Source organism: Trichosurus vulpecula, chromosome 2 (genome assembly GCF_011100635.1).
Source record: "Trichosurus vulpecula isolate mTriVul1 chromosome 2, mTriVul1.pri, whole genome shotgun sequence".
In the NCBI taxonomy this organism is placed as follows: Eukaryota; Metazoa; Chordata; class Mammalia; order Diprotodontia; family Phalangeridae; genus Trichosurus; species Trichosurus vulpecula.
The window spans coordinates 457,256,152-457,270,038 of NC_050574.1; the positions used below are offsets into that span (position 1 = coordinate 457,256,152).

At 42.4% G+C, this 13,887-nt stretch overlaps 1 protein-coding gene across 3 annotated transcripts in view; it reads left to right on the plus strand.

Annotated features, from left to right (window-relative positions):
• The window catches only part of SH3KBP1 (SH3 domain containing kinase binding protein 1), a 455,989-nt gene that overhangs the window by 71,852 nt on the left and 370,250 nt on the right, over positions 1–13,887 (plus strand). For all 3 annotated transcript variants that reach the window (XM_036745610.1, XM_036745608.1, XM_036745609.1), the window contains exon 2: positions 7,456–7,613. In XM_036745610.1, coding sequence (XP_036601505.1) covers positions 7,456–7,613 — 158 coding nt within the window. The remainder of the gene's footprint in view (positions 1–7,455; positions 7,614–13,887) is intronic.

Consider the following 13,887-nt stretch of genomic DNA (forward strand, 5'->3'; position numbering starts at 1 on the left):
CAAAGGATAACCGGGAGACACAGGGAGGGTACAAACTGGCTACAGTCTACAAGCACTGAGCTAATAATTTCACATAAGAAGTGGCATACTATATGAAATATCATCCAAGAGATGCATGATCAGAAAGGGAGTCTGGCCAGTTATAGGACAAGACTGAAAGATAAAAGATGGATGTTCTTCTTACTACATTGGTTCTTTAGCTCAGTGTTTCTTAAACTGTGAGGTATAGGGCAGAAAAAATTTGGCAACAGTAAAAGGTTTCTGAACATGCCAGTGACCAAAAATTAATTAAAAATCAAATGTGTAATGAATCTGAGGTGTTTCTGGCAGCACTTGCCCATGTGGCATCATGCAACTTCACTGCAGCCTTGGTTCTGAACACAAAGCCGGTGCACTTTGTAGTGTGCACGCCTTCAATGCTGCTGAAGTGCAAAAGGGGTTAGGAGTGGAAAAAGTTTAACCCTGAATGACTTGGTCTAGGGAAGAGGCGTCATACGTGTGGCTCGAAATTGGCATGTGGCCCGCAACACTCCTGAGTGTGGCCTGGACCAGATTAAAATGTAGTTGGGAAATATTTAACAAAATAAATAAAAATACGATAAAACGGATAATATTAACATCTGATTTTCTAAGTCAATAGACAGCCCATGGGGATGCTTATGTATGGCTTGGTGGGCCCAGTTTCCATCTGAGTTTGACACGTTGCCCTAGAGGAAGGCCGTTGACATATTGGGTAGATAGATCTCTTTTGGGGATTTGTGGGAGGATATGGACAAGGGGATGGGTTGTGATTTGATCCGTACATCGTTGAGATCCCAGATCCGTGCATACGATGAAGCATAAATAAATCATCATTGTTGGTTTGCTATGTGTTTGTGATATGTTTGTGTGCATTCGCTTATTTACAGTAAGTGTCTGTCCTGTTGTCTCCTTTTAGATCAAATACTAGTGTGGTGGAAAGGGCACTGTCCTAGCAACCAAGAGATCTGGGTTCTCATCTGTCGCTAACTAGCTATATGACCCTGTGCAAGCTATTTTCCTCTTTCTGTGCCTCAGTTTCCCCAACTTTAAAGTTGAGGGGTTGAACTTAGATGAACTCTTTAGGTGCCTTCTGTGTTTAAAATTCTATGATTCGGTGGTTCCTTGAGATGTAATACTTTGATTTCTTATCATTTATACACTTAGGGTGAGATTGGTCATCTGATAAATGATTGTGATACATAAATGGTGAGAGTCAAGAAATGAGAAGGATTAGGGGGCTTTCTGGAATTAGCAGTCCAGTCCTTCATGGCCCCTAGCCCTAGGTTATGCTGTGGTTGGTTAACAGAGCTTTCAGACCACTGGAAAGGGGTAAATAGGCTGACACCCCAAGGAAAGTGGCCTGGGCCATGCTACTAGTCAAGGAGACAAGCCCCACGCAAGAAGTGGGACTTGATTTGGAGGTGGTTGTTCTGGCTAAATCACGGGTTTAACTGTTGGTAGTCCTGTCAGCATACTCTGAGTGCTATCTACTGATGGCCACTGCCATATTTAGTGTGAATTGGGGAAGAAACTTTGGCCTATTTTGGTGTTTCCTATGGTGTTAGGATCCAATGAGATAATACATAAAGACTTTGTGACCAAAGTGGGTTAAATGTGTGTAAGCTTCTGTTGTTTGGAAAGTCTCGAGACCAGGGTTTGAGGCACGGTGCCTCAGAGGAATTGAGTAATTTGTTTTTGGGACAAAACCTGATGTTTTGCAGTACTTGGTAGTTGGTTACAGTTAGGGTGCTTTGTTTTAAATCTGTGTTCAATCATTTGTTAAGTCCTGCTTTTAGTAATAAGTCCGCAGCAATTCTCTGTTCTCTTCTCACTGCTCTTAACATAAAAGAGGTCCTCATTACCACCCACTTGGGCTGTTACAGTTAACTAGTTTTCATGCCTCCATTTTCTCTCCTATCTAATCTATTCTGTATACTATTTACAGATTAATTCTCCTCATGCAGAGATCTGATGATAGAGTTCTGTGTTCAGAGCTCCCTTCAGTAGCTCTCACTGAGTATTAAATAATGTTCTAACTTTTTGGCCTGACACTCAAAGCCTTCCACATTTTGCTTCTCTCTCTTCTACACACATGCTGTATTCTCTGACGTTTGTGTCTTTGCACGTGCCGTTGCCTTTGACTACATTGTCTTTGTCTTCATAACTGCAGCCTCCCCAGCCCTGAAATTCGGTGACTGTTGAGATTCTTTTATCCATCTTTTAAGCTCAAATGCTACTTCGTTGTGAAGTTGTTCCTAGTCGGTCATGATCCTCCTGCCCTCAACCTCACCCATCTCTTGATTTCAAGTACTCCTCTAGTCTCATAAATAGTAGAAAGATGGAACTTTAAACAATGAATAAAGGATTCTTTTTTTTGTGGTAGTAGTGGTAGTAGTAGTAGTGGTGGTGGTGGTGGTGGTGGTAGTAGTAGTAGTTCAGTAGGTACAAAGATAGAGTCAATATATACCAAGGATAGAAATGAACAGAGATACCAAAGTGGAGGAATGCATAAGATCTTCAAGGTCTAGCTTGATCATGGAGTCAGTGGAGGGGAGTAATAGGAGATGAGGCTAGAAAGGCATGTTGGCTCTAGAATGTTGAGGATCGTGCACCAGGTAGAAGGTCTTGGACTTTAATTTGCTCCCTAAGCAGTTGGGAACCATTGAATACTTTTGAGCAGAGGAGCGACGGGACCAAATTTATGCAGGAGGAAGATTAATCTGGCAGTGGTAGAAAAGATGAGTCGGTGAAGGCGGGAGAGAGAATAAAAATAGCATTTCCCAGTGGGAGGTTGTTAACATAGTCTTTGTGGTAATGGTGGCCTATGCCAGGGTGGTGACAATGTGAATACACAGGAAGGCATGTGTGGAGATAATATTTGGGGAGTAGATTGGAGAGATGAGAGTGTGGTAGACTAAAAAGTAAATGTAAGGTTTTGTGGGAGAATGGGAGAATGGTGGTTCTGCTGACGGGAAACTGTGATGTCAGATGTAGGTTAGAGGAGAAGGCCTGATTCAGTTAAGCAGTACGTGTTTTCTAAGCATCTGTAATGGACTAAGTACTGTGCTAGGGTGACTAAGGTAAAACAGGAGAAGGCCAGGAAGTCCTTCAGGGAGCTAACAGTGAGCCCAGTGGGATCTACTGCTCTCTGTCCTTTTCTGTGACTGTGAACCTGTGCACTGCTCTAGAGTACTATGGACAGATCACGGCTGGTCCTTTATTATGCTTTCATCAAGGAATCCCTGAGTCAGTAGGAAGATTCTTGAAAAAAAAAATAGTTTTTTGTTTAAATAGGAAATCACTTGGCCCATAGTAGGTACTTAATAAATGCTTGTTGACTGTTAAAGTAGGCATATGGGTCAGTAGTTGTTGATACTCTTGGGATATCATTTTTAATATTAAGAAAGTCCAGTATTTTTAATACCTTTTATATCTTTCCCTTTCTAAGATATCTTATTTCAGCATTTCTCCAGGTGTGGTCCAAGGACTCCTAGAGACAGACCCCAGGGACCCTTTCAGAGAGCCTGTGAGGTTAAAACTATTTTCATAATAATATGAAGCGGTTTTAGTTTCTAATACAGTAAATATTGATAGATATAACCCACATAAACAAAAAAACTCATTGGGACCTTTAAGATTGTAAAAGGGCTCTGAGACCAAAAAATTTGAAAACAGCTGCCTTATTACTTATTATAGGTAAAGATCATTTTAAATTATAGCTTTTATCACAGGTCCAGTAAACCCCTACTTAGATTGTGAAGTCCATTAGGACAAGGACCTGTCTAATTTGACCTTTGCGTTCTCTCAGGCGCTTGGCATAGGGTTCACCACCTTAGTAGGTTCTCAATGAATGTTTCTTGAGATTGAAGTGTATAGTCAGTCCACAGACGTCTGTTAGCTAACCTCTTGGGATACAAAGAAAGGCAAAAAATTCCTGCCTGAAGGAGTTCACGTTCTAATGAGGGAAACAAGCTATCTAGCCTGTGCCTAGTTGTTTACGTATATTTGTTATTCGCTCTCTTCAGTTGTGTCCAGCTTTTCATGACCTCAGTTGGGGTTTTCTTGGGAAAAGAGCTGGAGTGGTTTGCCATTTCTTTCTGCAGCCCATTTTACAGCTGAGGAAACTGAGGCAAACAGGGTTAAGTGACTTGCCCAAGACCACTCAGCTAGTAAGTGTCTGAGGCTGGATTTGAACTCAGGAAGAGGAGTCTTCCTGACTCCAGGCCCTGGACTCTGTCCACTGTGCCACCTAGCTGCCTGATTTATACATATATGTGATACATCGGGATATCTATATGTGTCTAGCTGTTTACATGTTGTATACGCACGTGTTCCTTGTTACATAGAGATATCCTATGTGTCCCTAGTTATTTACATGTTATATATGCACATGTTCCATGTTACATCGAGATATCTTATATGTAACCCTAGTTATTTACATGTTATATATGCACATGTTCCATGTTACATAGAGATATCTTATGTGTATCTAGCTGTTTACATGTTGTATATGCACGTGTTCCTTGTTACATAGAGATATCTTGTGTGTCCCTAGTTGTTTACATGTTGTATATGCACGTGTTCCTTGTTACATAGAGATATCTTATGTGTCCCTAGTTATTTGCATGTTATGCACATGTCATATATACCACGCTACATACATACACAATATACACGTGTTTATATGTAATATCTAAGCGTGTTGCATTTTATATGCACACAAACAAGGTATCTTATAGGAGCTTAGTTTTTTACCATGCACGTAAGTCACATATTATATAGGAAATAACTGAGCTCCTACGAGATGTCTTGTGTTGGTGTGTGTATAAAATGTAACATGTTTTTACATATATACATATATGTACACATATATGGATGCGTGCTTGTGTGTACATATGTATGTATACATACACGTAAATGAAATATAACGAAAGGCCTCCTGAAGATGAGCTTCGAGTTGAATCTTGAACAAAGCCAGGGCCGCTAGGAGGTGGGGGTGGGAAGAACGTGTTCTTCCGGCATGGGGACAACCTGTGTAAAAAGTACAGAGATCGGAGATGGAATGTTGTGTTCAGGGAGCTCCAGATGGACCAGAGTAGCTGGGTCATAGAGAAAAGTATTGTCTCATGTCTAGTTTATTCTCATTTATCCGTGATAATTCCCAGACTCCTTTTAGCCAGCAGACTCATTCTGTTCCCTCAGTAAACACCATCATACCAGAACCGTGGAATAGTTTCGAGACCTACCTAACTTTCTCTGCCTTGTATTCCCTCTGGTGGAGAGTAACCAGTAATGCGGTGACCGAGACGCTGATCTCTTGGTGGGGCTCTGGGTCTGTAGGGCTGTGGGGCCATGGATTGGTTATAACTTGGATAATAGGACCCTGAATCATCAGTAGGTGATTCCTGTGAGTTGTGATCCCATGTGGAACGATGGAAGTAAATGGAGCTTTCCTTAGAAAAGAAATCTTGTTTTTAACTTAAGAGTGAAACACTTTGGCTCTGTAGATTGTAGGCTCCTGAGGGTAGGAGAGAGATTTGTTTTTGTTTTCGAATCCCCCTTAGCCTCATCGTTATTGGATTGGATTGGATTTGACCATACCCCATAGAAATAAATATGGCCGTATTTGGCCCTGTTGTCATGGTAAATTGTAGAAAAGTACAAGATTTTCCATCAACCCTAATGAATCCTAGAATTTTAGAGGTGGGTGGCCCTCGGAGATCTCCTAGTTGATTTTACAGATGAGAAAATTTAGGTCAAGAGAGGACAAGGTTACATGGCTAGTTAGTGACTGATTTAGGCCTGAAATCGGGATCTCTTGATTTCTGAGCTAGTGCTCATTTCAGTTAGATTTCTTTATTTTATATACATACACTCTGTGTAAATCGTCTAAAACATTGTATTCTTGTGACACGCACAGGCAATAAGCAACGTTGGAGATAGTCTTCTGCTCACTGTCAGCCTATTTTGTCTCCTCTATTTCCCTCTCCTTCCCCCTTCCCCTCCTCTCTTTCTCTCCCCTTCCTCACTTTCCCTGTCTTTCCTGTCTTCCTCTCCCTCCCCCTTCCCTTCTTCAGCTTCCTGCTAAGGATTAAACTATATCCGTGTTACCCAACCCCAACCATACTTCAGGCCAGTAAAATATCTGTACTTTCTACCTTTGATTACTGTGTCCTCCACAACATTAGTGGATCTCTAGGGGACTCAGAGGAACTGGGGACCCGACGAAACGAAGTGAATTGGGGGTAGGAGCAGAGAGAAGAGGCTGCCACTTGCTGCCTGCTCTTCCTGGCTTGGTATTGGACAAGTCAGGATAGCAACTCTCTTCTCTTGGTTGCAAAACTTTCTTCTCCCTTTTAAGTCTTAGTGACCTTGGAGAAAAAAGGTGGAGACTTTCTATGGCTTGGGGTAATGAAGCTGGAGCCCCAACTGCTTTGGACTTTTTTTTTGATGCTAATTTAAACATTCAGGGCGCCTTTGTTCCTCTTGGCAAAGAACAATCGTAGGCAGGTAGGTGCTATCAGGCAGAAGTGTCTAATGTCTGCGGCCCACCACACTTCAGAATGCAGCGAGCTAGATTCAAATGCAATTGGAAAATATTTAGCCAAAGAAATGAAAATGGAATAACAGCAGATAACATGACATTTTAAAACGAAGTCAATATGTGACCTACAGGGATCCTTCGGTGTACGCCTAGCCTCGAAATCAGGAAGACGTGCATTCGGATCCTACCTGTCCTAAACCTCTGCCTCGGTTTCCCCATCTGTTAATTGAGGAGAATAGCATCTCCCCTCCTGGGTCTCGTGAGATAATGTATGTGCTATGTAAATGCTCGTTGTTACTTACTATGCTGGTTATGGGTATGATGAGAATGATGCGGCACCGTGAGCTAAAAAAGCTTGAGAACCATTAATATAAGATGTGGGGCTTCCTCTCTTGGTGATGGCAAGACTAGGGTGTTCAGCTTCTGCTGAAGATGGGAGGGGAAGGATGTTCTCTCAAGATTTCCAGAGTAGGTGGCATATTTTGGGTGCTGCCTGCATCAGAAGACTAAACATTTGTTACCTCTGCCCTGTTTCTAGGGGCTGAAGGTGACCTCTGTCCTCCTTACAATGCTGAAGTCATAGCTGGGGTACTAAAGGCTTGTGGTGACAGAGCTCTGGTGCTAGGTGGCCGAAGGCGTGGATTTTCCATCTTCCCATCCTTGCATGCGTGTTGCCCGTGTACTAGCTGGAAAAGAGGCCTCCATTTGGCATTTTCACGTGGCTTCTTTGGTGTAGCACTTTGGGTTTATCCAAATTCTGCCATCGTGATGGCAATGTTATTTTGTGTATTCATAGATGGACAGTTTGTGTAGTTGTGACACCATGGTGTCTCTGGTAATGGGTGTCCACATGAACTAACCTCTGTGCCGGTGTCGTGCTTTTGTTCCAGTGGAGGCGATAGTGGAGTTTGACTATAAAGCTCAGCACGATGACGAGCTGACGATCAGCGTGGGTGATATCATCACCAATATCAAAAAAGAAGATGGAGGCTGGTGGGAAGGACAGGTCAAAGGCAGAAGAGGTTTGTTCCCTGACAACTTTGTAAGAGTGAGTACAAAGTGAAACTGTTTTTGTGTTTTCTGTGTACCATTTGCTTAAAACTGGTTGTGACTGTGTTTGTTGCTTATAAAACACAAGTGTCTAATTTGAAGATTGATCTGCTGATGCTCTGTTTTTAGAATGCATCGGTAATCAGAAAGGTTGCTCGGTAATTGGCTATGATTCCTGCTAGCCAGAATGGACAGAAGCGCTCATGATTTCTGTTCTGCCTGTTTTGAATCGCCCCTTTCATAGTAAGGATGATCATCCGCCCCGCTCTGGTCTCCCACCCCAAACTATTGTTTAACTAAGTGGAATTTTTCATTTTTCGTAGATGTCCTTAGCTATAATGTATTCATCGCCATGTAGCATTATTTCTGTGTCTGAGTACACGGTACTTATTCCTAGTTTCTGTAAGATACGATGGCAGTGTTTTTATTTATGTTTTTGCAATACTTATGAGACGAAACCATATTTTAAAGATATATTTAAATTCATGTCAGCTCCATAATCCCCCTTGTATACATCATTTCTTAGCGAATGTCAGAAAAATATAAAACGTGTCAGTGTATTTTTGCCTTATGATGGTTTCAAGAATTTTACCTTTTAGGCATATGCATACATTTAAAATATAGTTAAAGTGTATCTTCACCAGCCCCCTGTAAGGTGATATAAAAATAAAAGCATTTACCTTTATGTTCTGTCCTTCCAGGAAATTTCTGGTCTGTTTCACATATCCCATTTTCATTTACCATTTCTCCCCACTCCACACCCACACCCACACACACACACACACACACACACACGCACGCACGCACGCACACACGCACACACACACACACACACACACTTGCTTATGAAGAGAACAAAGTAGTATTTAGCCTTAAAGGTTAGGGGGTTTTTTTTGGTTGTTTTTTAGAAATAATTGTTCAGTTTACAAAAATTGTATGTTTTGCAGATTTTTCTTCTTGGGAGTAAATACAGAAAAAAATAGCATGTTAATTGAATTAGATATCGTTGTGTAGTTACTAACAGTTATTTGTAATGTACGTAGCATGCCAGGTCCTTGAGGGCTTGGCCTCAGTTTTTTGCCTTTCTTTGCATCCATAGTGCCTAGCACAGTGCCTGGCTGTGGAAAGCACTTGCCACATTTTTGTGTCGGACTAATTCACCTTCAGGTCTTCGTGTTCCTCGTTCTTATATCTAGTCACTTGTCAGGTCCTGTACAGTTTCTTGCATCCGTTCATTCTATGTGTTCTTCTGCTCCTTGTGTGGTGACTTCTTCAGTTCAGACGCTTGCTTGTTCCCCGCTAGCGTACTGCTAGCCTGGGCATCTTATCTTTTATTTATCCCCCTTTTTGGTCCATCCTTCACACTGATGCCTGAGTAATATTCCTAATGCATAGCTCTGCTCTGTATTACTCTTCTGCTAAAAAGAAATGCTTGGCTTCTCAGTGCCTTCGCCCTTTCATATCTCCTTTATGTGTTTATGTTTGCCCTCGTTGAAGCTGTGTAAAAATTCAAAGGATAGTAGATGTGTTTTGTATTGTGGCTTTCATTCCTTTAAAAATGTCTCTGAAAAAATAAATGAGCGCAATCTAATTTTCCTTCCCTCCCCTCCTCCGGATCCTCAGCATGCCTTAATGTCTCAGGGTCATCCTAGTGAAATATCATCACTTTGCTGTTGTGGGGCAGAATTTAACCAGGACTTCTGGTTGACAATATGCCAGATAGAGTTTGTTGTAAAGAGTGAAATAAAATAGAAACTTAACCCTGAAAAATTGTTGATCCAACTGGCTTTTCTGCTCTTGGATAGACAGCATGGTCCATTGTCTGTTACGCCCACATGACACTGCCCTTCATCTTCTTGCTTCGACTGCCCCTCACGCCATCATGTGTCCCCCTCTACCTCCATCTCTCAGAATCCCTGATTTACTTCAAAACTCCGCTCGAATACCACCTTCTGCATGATCCTCCCTGTGGCACGCCCTCCCCAACCACCTCATCCTCATTGCAGATATACGTCTACACAGATATACATCCACATTGCAGATATGTGTCGTCTCCTCCATTAGAATGTCAGCTCCTTGAAGGCCGGCATCGTTTGGTGTTTGTCTGTGCTTCTCCAAGGCTTAGCACGATGCCTCATTCAAGGCAGACGATAAAGAAGTGCTCAGTGACTTCAAGATCGTGGGATTATTGATTTAGAATTGGGAAGGACCTTTGAGGCGATCCAGGCCATCTTCCACATTTTACGGAGGAGGAAACTGAGACGAGTCATTTGCCAAAGGTTACCCGGACAGTAAATGTGGGAGCCAGACTGTGACTCTACGTCCAACATTCCTTCCGGTCTTTTATTCCTTCCCCTTACAGACGTAAACATGTGACAGAAACATAGCCATTCGTCAGCATCAGATATGTCCCATTTTCATATGTGTATAAACTCTTCCTTCCGTACTCCATAGAACAGCCTGAAACAAGGAGGAACTTTGCTTTTCATGAAGAGCGTGGGAATGAACGTGGCCTATTCCAAATCCTGGGCACCATGAAGGGCACCTGTCTTTTTCTGTGTATTACTGTGAATACTCTTTTTCAGACATGGCAGATACTTTAATGTGGGCAGTTCAGCCCTGGTAGTCAGGGCACGCCTCACCACCACTACAGGAAGCAGCAGTGACGTGTGGCTATGGCAAAAAGTAGGGGCGAATCATGGTGGATGTGAGAGAGCCTAGAAACGGCTTGCTTTTCTCGTCCTTGGTTATTTTTCTTCATTGAACAAAACCTCTATAAATTCCCCAACTCAGAGAATTTTTAGATCATTTAGCAATCCATTTAAACATACATAGATACGCACACACATATTCCCTTGAACCCTCAGCAAAACAATAACGTGTCCCGAAGTACATGACTTGTAAGGGGTCTATTCTTTTCCATTTTAAAATAAGGAAATGTGGGAGGTCAGGTGGTAGAAACCAGAATGACTTTTTCTTTTCACTGTACTTGAAGATACAGCAGGAGCTGGAACCTTTTCTGCTTTTCATCTCACACATGGAGATGTAGAAGGCAGGAAGCTGCGGTGAGGGTGAAAAAGAATGTGCTTGTGGACTTTTTTGGTTATACTCGACTGTTCTGCCTGCTTATCGGCACCCGTGAGCACAAATGCATTTTCATTAAGAATCGACGTAGGTTTTTAAAGTAAATCTACACTGTTAAATAAAATACACCCCAAATTTACCATTGCCAGTCTTGAGCATCACATATGCTCGCTTGGTTTTACTGTTGCTGCTTTTCTGGGAGGGTGGGGTAAGTTGGGCAGCTCATTTGCATATCTTGGTGCCACATTCAAAGAAGGAAAGTCTGAGCTTTGTCAAGTACAGTGCAGTGGGGAGGAGGCTCACCATTGTGTATATTTGTGACACTACTTATGGTAAGAATTGCTACCTCTCTTATTCTGCTTTCCTGGTGAAATGGGCTTTAATGCTAGGATAGGGTAGGTTTTGGAATGGCCTCAGCATGAAGCGCAGTTTAGTCAGACTGCTGTTCTCTCAAAATGTTCTTTCTTGCTGCCTGTTTAATTACCACTTGCTTTTGTCCTGAAAAATTTTTAATCTTGTGGAGGCAGTAATTCTGTGAATTGACTCTTTAGGAAATGTGTATTTTCAAATAGGTAAAAGGAATTTATTTTAGTACATAAATATTTTAAAATGGGTTTGAGATGATTTTGTCCTCAAAACTTTGCCTTGGGTTTAATGTATGCTTATGAATGTCTAGCTACCCGTGGCACCCTGGCAAATAACAACTTCCTCAAAGCTTTTATAGTAGGGCTCTTTAGGCACTAAGTTTTGTAGTATGCGTTTTTTCAATATGTAAAAGAAGTATGTCATATTTTCTTTTTAAAAAAGTTCTTATTGGAATAAAATTCTTTGGGAAGTGAAGGTTTTACTTCAGGTAGGACCATAGTAGTGATAGAAAAACAAATCATTATAGAGGCCAGCGAATGAATCTGTGTTTTTTGGGGCAATTATCTCTGCCTACTGTATATTCCAGTGTATCAGAAATACATATATGGTACTTATCTGATTTTGTTCAAATGTGAATAAGTCTATGACTGTTCTTGTATCTCTGCTTCCATTTTACCTTTTTGATGTATCTTAGATGTAGGAGACCTTCGTGTACAAAACCTTTTCCCACCTTTTGCTAGATATGTGACTTTTTTTGTGTGGGTGGGAATAGGTATCCCTGTCCATCCCAGTCAGGCCTGGAAATGCAGTCACCACTCCTGGACCCATTACCACAACTGATCAGCTCAGTAGCTTTATTTAACCTGCGCTGTTTCTGACCTCCTTAGAGAGCTCAATCCTCGTGGCGCTGAATTTAGTATGGACACCCATTGGTTTAGCTTAGAACTCCCAGGCTCAGGCGAGCCACCACTCTTGGCCTCCCTGGTAGTAGGATTGTAGGTGTGTGCAAACGTTCTCAGCCTAAGAGACTTTAGGCAAGTCTCTTAATTGTCATGAATCTCGGTTTCTTCTTATGTAAAGTTGTGCTAGCTACCTCATAGACTTCTTGCAAAGGTCCAATGAAACGATGCCTGTGAAGCGCTATGTGCTAACGTGAGCTGTTATTACTTTTAAATACATTTTCTTTGTCTCAAAATGTGCTCCCTGAAATTTGAGTACTGAGAGTACTATTTTAACTAGACTGAAGTAACAGTTATAGCATTATTTATAGTGACGGAAAAAAGTGCATTCATAGTTTCCATGCAAGAGGCTAGGAACAATAGAAGGACATTTTGGTATTAGGTGGCAGGAACTGAATTAGGATGAGATTAGAAACTCCCGCCCAGTGCCCATACCCCTACATCTGCATTGGGTTGGGAATCAAGACACTCAGCCTTGAGACACAGCCCTGGTGAAGCAAAAGTCGACTGACTTGGAGTTAGGAGAGACCCGTGCATGCATCGCTCGTGCTTCTACTCCATGCATGTGCAAGTGAACACACACACACACACACACACACACACACACACACACACAAGAAGTCATCTGGTGCAACAACTGCATTTTCCAAATGGAGAAACTGAAGCCCAGCGAAGTTGCCCCCGGCCCCACGTCACACAGTGAGAAGGTGACAGAGACAGCCTCTGAACTCAAGTCCCCTGTCTCCACATCCAGGGCTCTTTCCACTGTGCTGCTAATGCAGATTCTGACATGTAGTAGTTGTGTGACTTTGAGCATATCACAACCTCTCTGGACCTCAGCTTCCTCATCTCTGAAATAGGGTGGTAGTATTTGCAATGCCTCCCTCCCTAGGTAATAATGAGGATTAAATCAGTCATCATTTATGATGTGCCATGTGGATGCCCAGCACCGTGCCCTAATCTAGGGGTGCCAGTACAAAAGCAGAACAGTCTCTGTCCTCATAGGGTGTATTCTTTTGGGTGGATAAAACATATTCATAGATAAGTAAATACAGGATGCAAAACAAAAGAATACAAAGTAATTTCATTGTACAGTGGGGCCATTAAGGATGGAGGGCATCAGGAGGGACCTTTTGAAGGAGGTGTCACTGATGAGGTCAGAGTTGGGAGAGCTGGTTCAATGTGAAAGAATTCACTTAGACCTTCTCTGTAGCCAAGGAGAGCTTTATTAACGCAAAAGCACACGGACCTGAGATTTAACAAGAAGCTAAAAAAAAGGCGCTGAGGTAGGGAAGGAACCAGACTTACATAGACAAAAAGCTATACCGTCTGTAGGATGATTTTAGGGTTTCTTATGGGGGTTGGAGATTTAGGGATAGGATAAGCCATACAGGGTAAGGACAAGATAAGGGAGACCGGACACACGTTAAGGGAGTCCGGACCTGGACACAAGATAAGGGAGTCTGGACCGGACACAAGATAAGGGAGTCCAGACCCTGGACACAAGATAAAGGAGTCCGGACCCGGACACAAGATAAGGGAGGAGACTTTGGGGTGCCAGGGAGAGAAACTCATCCCTTAGGGTACCTTTGTATTGAGGTACATTAGGGCGTCCCCAGGAAAAAGGCTTTTTAGTCCTTAGGGCACTGTTTGCACCCACATCATCACTTGAGCTGACCCAGGGGTTCCAAGAGGCAGACATGTGCCTGGGCAAAGGAGTGCCATGCATGTGGGGTAGCGAGTAGACTAGTCTGGCTGGAGTCTAGAGTGCATTAAGGGGAACAATCCATGATTGGCCTAGAAGGTGGGCTGGAGCCAGGCAGTGGAAGAGTTTGTATTTGATCTAGTGGGCAGTGGGAATCT